At 36.5% G+C, this 5000-nt stretch overlaps 1 protein-coding gene across 1 annotated transcript in view; it reads right to left on the minus strand.

The window, feature by feature from the left end:
- Nucleotides 1–5000, minus strand: part of LOC137984276 (serine/threonine-protein phosphatase 6 regulatory ankyrin repeat subunit B-like) — a 28894-nt gene that overhangs the window by 13186 nt on the left and 10708 nt on the right. Inside the window, exons 5-6 of the mRNA XM_068831394.1 lie at nt 2131–2211; nt 310–720 (exon numbers count right to left, since the gene is read on the minus strand). Coding sequence (XP_068687495.1) covers nt 310–720; nt 2131–2211 — 492 coding nt within the window. The remainder of the gene's footprint in view (nt 1–309; nt 721–2130; nt 2212–5000) is intronic.

Below are 5000 nucleotides of genomic sequence, written 5' to 3' on the forward strand. Positions count from 1 at the left end.
AACCGACGCTATTGCCGCGGGCTATTGTTTTTCTGCCTGCTTTTTAGCCGGACCATTACTTAAACACATGCAGTACAGATAACAAAAACCGTTCAACTACTCTTCCTCTCAACCACCTTTACTGATTTAATTATCAGCATTACTGCATTATCTACTAAATTACTTATTTATAAACAAAAATCTGCATGTACATTGCAGATTCTCACAGGTCCAGCTCAGCTTCCTTTGTACAGGTTACTTCCCAAGCATATCCAAAATCATACTCTTTTGTTCGTTTTGTCATAATGAAATATTTACATGAACAAGTACCTGGCATTTTGGTAAGAAATTTCCTGCAGGCCAAGTAGTTTTCCTCATCTATGGTTGTTTTCAGGTTTATTGTCTCCAGGCCAACTTTCTTCTTCATTTCGTCTGTCACAAGATATCGCTCTGCCACTTTATTGAGGTGACCAGAGAGATAATCTTTCCACAGATGCTCAAGACTTCTTAAGGTAGGGCACTCCACAATGATTTCAAGAGAGCCCATGTTGACAGCCATTAAGGATACCTCGTATGCTTTGTTGATAAAATCAGTCAAGGCTCTCACTCCTTTCCGTTTATCTGAGGAATAGTCACGGGATTTCACAAACATTTTGACTTGAGTTTCTAAAAGATTATAGACTTCTTCCTCTTGTTCTTCGTTTAGGTCTGATACACTGATTAGGAGCTTGATAAGATTGTCTGAAAATGAGATTAGACCTTTTAAATTCATGGTGATCAAAATTAATGACATTCATGGTAGGGCAAAATTAATTAATTTCTTCATTATATACAGTACAAATAGAACACATATCCTTTAAAACTTTGTTTAATCACACACTAAAAGGGAAAGTAAATTCAAATGACTGAGCTCAAAAGTTCTTTAAAGTACATGATTTTCGGTAGTTCTTCCACCATTATAATATTTTATTTTGTTGACCATCAACAGATGCAACCCTTCACTCAGTCCACTGGGAATGATGCAAAAGGAAAAGGCGTGCAAAAAGTAGCCTCTGAAAAATGTACTTCTCACTTCTCTCAAATACTTTCCCTCCTACTTATACTGGAAACTACATTTTTGTTTCCTTCAAGGTCAAAACCGATCAAAGCTTTTATTAATAATAATTCGTGAAAATTTCCCAGTTGGTAAAGCAACTAACAAGCTGAAGTATTTGCATTTCACTGGCTTCGCAAGAAGTCGCCATTCACTCTGTATTAAGAATCCTGACAATTTTATACAAAGCAAAATTTAATGCCAACCGAACACATCTGAGGCACCAAGTATTAGAAAGAAAAGATCTGATTGTTTTGACAAGGTCTAGCTTGATTTAGACCTCTGAAAACTAATGGTGAATATACATGTAACATCGGGTATGAAAGCTGAAGCTATCTTGACCACGCCTGAACAGAAAAGGAAAGGTCGAAAGGATCATTCTTCCTCAGGTACCAAGATTTTGAGTTTTTGTCAAAAAACCTATTTAATTACCATAAAATGAAAGCTTGAAGAGCTGAACCTCTTACAAAGAAAGTAAATTGTAATTTGGGTTATTCCAACAGCAAGTGATCGAGCTTGAGGAACACAATATCTCTTGTAGTCAGGTGATGTCTTATTATCAGTAGGAAAGATTATCACATTAATAGAATCCTATTTAGTCAACCTAAGTTGCTCTATACAAAGATATAATCCAGTCTTCATTTCCCCACCCTTCATCACTGTTTTAATCAATGACTCTCGATTTTCTTAGTACTTAAACAAAATTATCTACTCATAAAGAAATGACAAATTAAACTAACCTAATTTCATGCCTGCTAAAACGTCATCACAGTGCCCATTACTCTAGTTGCTCCAAATATGCGATAGCTGGCAAGAACTATGGATTAGTTTCAAGCCTTAATTGCTGACTCAAAATAATTATTCTTAGTAAAACATAACATTACTGCAAATTATTGCTCCCTCTGCCCATCACTAAAATGCTTGTATTTGCATTGCGGGGGGCTTAGATTGCAGATGGCAAACTTTGTGGGGAATGGCTGACCATATACCAGTACGTGTACGTTGGCAGAAAGAAAATTGGCTGGCTTACACTGGCACTGTAAAAATACTTCTCCTACCTCCAAATGCACACAAAGAACGTTCCTCTCTAGATGTCACTGCAGCCTTTGATCTTTGTCTTATCTCATTTGCATCCCTTCCTGTAAAGACCAAATACATTTATAAAGTTCTAATTGTGGAAAAATAATGATCCTTTCTGCTGATTTAAAAGTCCTAACAAAAGGGCATTAAATTCCTTTTTCGAAATGCCATTAACCATTTTGCTGCACGGTCTATCACTTTCATACTAAAACTGATGTCCATGCACTTTTAGTGAAGTTCTGCCACATTCTGTTATATCTGATAATCAATTCATGTTGAGCACGTACACATAAGTCAGAGAGGTCCACTGCTTTTAATCCATGCAACATCCATTCTGCTTTGTTAAAATCCTAAACGATTACCTATTAAAAGTGCTTTTACCTGTTTATGGTAGCATTCACTGTTAATCAATGTAGTCAGTTTCCTGTTACCCTTTTAGGAAATTAATTAGAAACTTTTATGTACCGTGCACATCTCTTTGTGAATAAGGAAAGCCACAGTTTCCATTGCCTTGTGGAAAGTACCATTATTTATATCAGACAACAAGTGGTAATTAATTTAACATTAGTTAATTTGTAGCCAAAGTTAGTCTAGAGCTAAAACAGGAATAAACTAGCAGAAGCAAGGAAAGGTTATTTTGCCTTAAATTCTATACAATTACGTCAAGTCAATATAATACCTGGTAGTTTGTAAACAAATCCTGATATACTGACCAGTCTTGTTACTTACAAAATATTATTCTTCCACTAATTAAAAATAGTAAATTCAATTCAAGGAGTATTGCATTGAAGGCTTTCATGCTCTTTTCCAGAGTTTCTTATTTTTTTCATATACTGTAACTTACTGTACCACAATAAATCATTTGAAATGACAGACTCTTTGACACTTGTCTCTACATTTAGGATGTGGAATCTGTTTGTGACGGTGATAATTCAGTCAAGTTGTAATCTCTTCACACTGAATTTGATATTCCACGTGTAGACTGCTGCCATTCAGAGGCAATAAGAAATTTTTGTTGATCTGCCTGTTTGACTGTTGCAACTTAACCAGCAATTCTCTCCAGAGTTCTATAAGCTTGCTTGCACCATGCAAACATGCAACTTGACTGACTGTGAAGGAACTACTGGTAAGTCTACTTCATTACTCCTAACAAGTTGCACTATTATTTTTCCTGGAAGATAAGTCAACCATCATTTTGTCTTAGTTGTCTTTCAACAGTGCTGTGTAACTGAAGGCCTGTTTGAGGTTCAGGTTGCTCCCACTTCCTTAGGTCAGTAACGATACCCTCTCTACATTTGTACATGTATGCTCTTTAACTTCCTACTGATTAGTTTAGGACTCTACAATCTCTACAATGAAGCTCTATCATACACCTACTACAGGTAAGAGAACATAATAACTAAAGTACATTCCAGCTTGCTACCATTAAATGCTAACTTCTACAGCTTTAGTTGCTCTTGTACATGTACCTATGAGGCCTCCTGTGGTTTAAGGGATTCACTGACTACTGATTAGGAAACTTTAAACTCCTGGACTATTCACAGCAGTGCTGGAAATAACAGTCAGTCATCGGCCATTGTCCGACCAAATTTTGAAAATGTCCGGCCAATTTCACATAATGATCACACACGATGACCAAACATCTCACCAGCGCATCTTGAGTTAATATCTTCTTCAAGGTGCTGCCAGTCAATAAAATTAATTATGTCCGGTCCAATTTGTCAAATGCCCGACCAAAAGGAAGATTTGAAAGGACGTATGTCCAGTTTACGTTATTGCAGCAGTGTAATGTATTGTGTTTACCCAACTTGTGTTGTTCTTATGTTTGCACTAATATTTTAACAAATGACGATTTTCACTTCATTTGGGAAAAGGTACAATGAGGCAATATTTGAAACTGTTGTACTGTACTGCCCCACAGAGGACAAGGTGGCTACCCAAGGAACTGAGTCATGATCAGTTTTTGAAGCTTCAAAGCTTTGAATTAGTGGAGTGAAAGACCTAATTCAACATTTCACCCGCAAGCCCTGATATTTGGAAATGGGTTGGGCTTTCAATAGAAGCCGGCTACCCTCAGAGCTCCAGCGGCTGTGGGTCATCAAGTCACGTATCAGTTACATGATCTCCAACTTCTTCAAAAACAAACCTCTCAAAAAAATACATTGGATAAATCGATACATTATTGGCATCCTTACAAAAACAAATTAAATGGATTAGCTGAGATACTTAGATACGTATCATCGTAACAAAGGCATTAAAAAAGGAAAACTGCAGAAAAAGTTAAGTGTTAGGTATGTCCAAACATGACCTTTTTCAGTGTAGGCTTGTTGGTTATTCAGTTTTAAATACATGTACAATGGCTCTGTTGCGGTGATAAGTATCTCAGCATCTTAGCTAATCTATTTTATTTGTTTTTGTGAGGCTGCGAATAATGTATCAATTTATAAATCCACTGTATGTTTCTTATAAATAGGTTTAAATTCAAATTGTGCAACTCAAAAGCTCTTAAAATGTTTACAGGCTAAACACTCAATAGTGCAAAGAATGTTTGAAATTTGCCTACACTTGTCTTGAGAATTTGTATACAAACTGTATGTATCTTCGTTTCGCGTGTGTTTGTGATCAATCGCGACCAAAACGCTTTCCACAATTGTTAGCAGTATCATCATACTAAAAGTTAGCCTCGCTTTCACGTCGGCTGTTTAATAAAGATGGTGGCGGCCAAGCGTGACCAGACTGAATGGACCTCTTTAGCGTGTGAGTTTTGTTTTCCCATTTCAGACCATGTGATGTTCCACAAGGGAACAGTTTCTTTCAAATGTCATCTTTATAATGCATGTGGATATGT

This window comes from Montipora foliosa, chromosome 14 (assembly GCF_036669935.1).
Source record: "Montipora foliosa isolate CH-2021 chromosome 14, ASM3666993v2, whole genome shotgun sequence".
NCBI lineage: Eukaryota > Metazoa > Cnidaria > Anthozoa > Scleractinia > Acroporidae > Montipora > Montipora foliosa.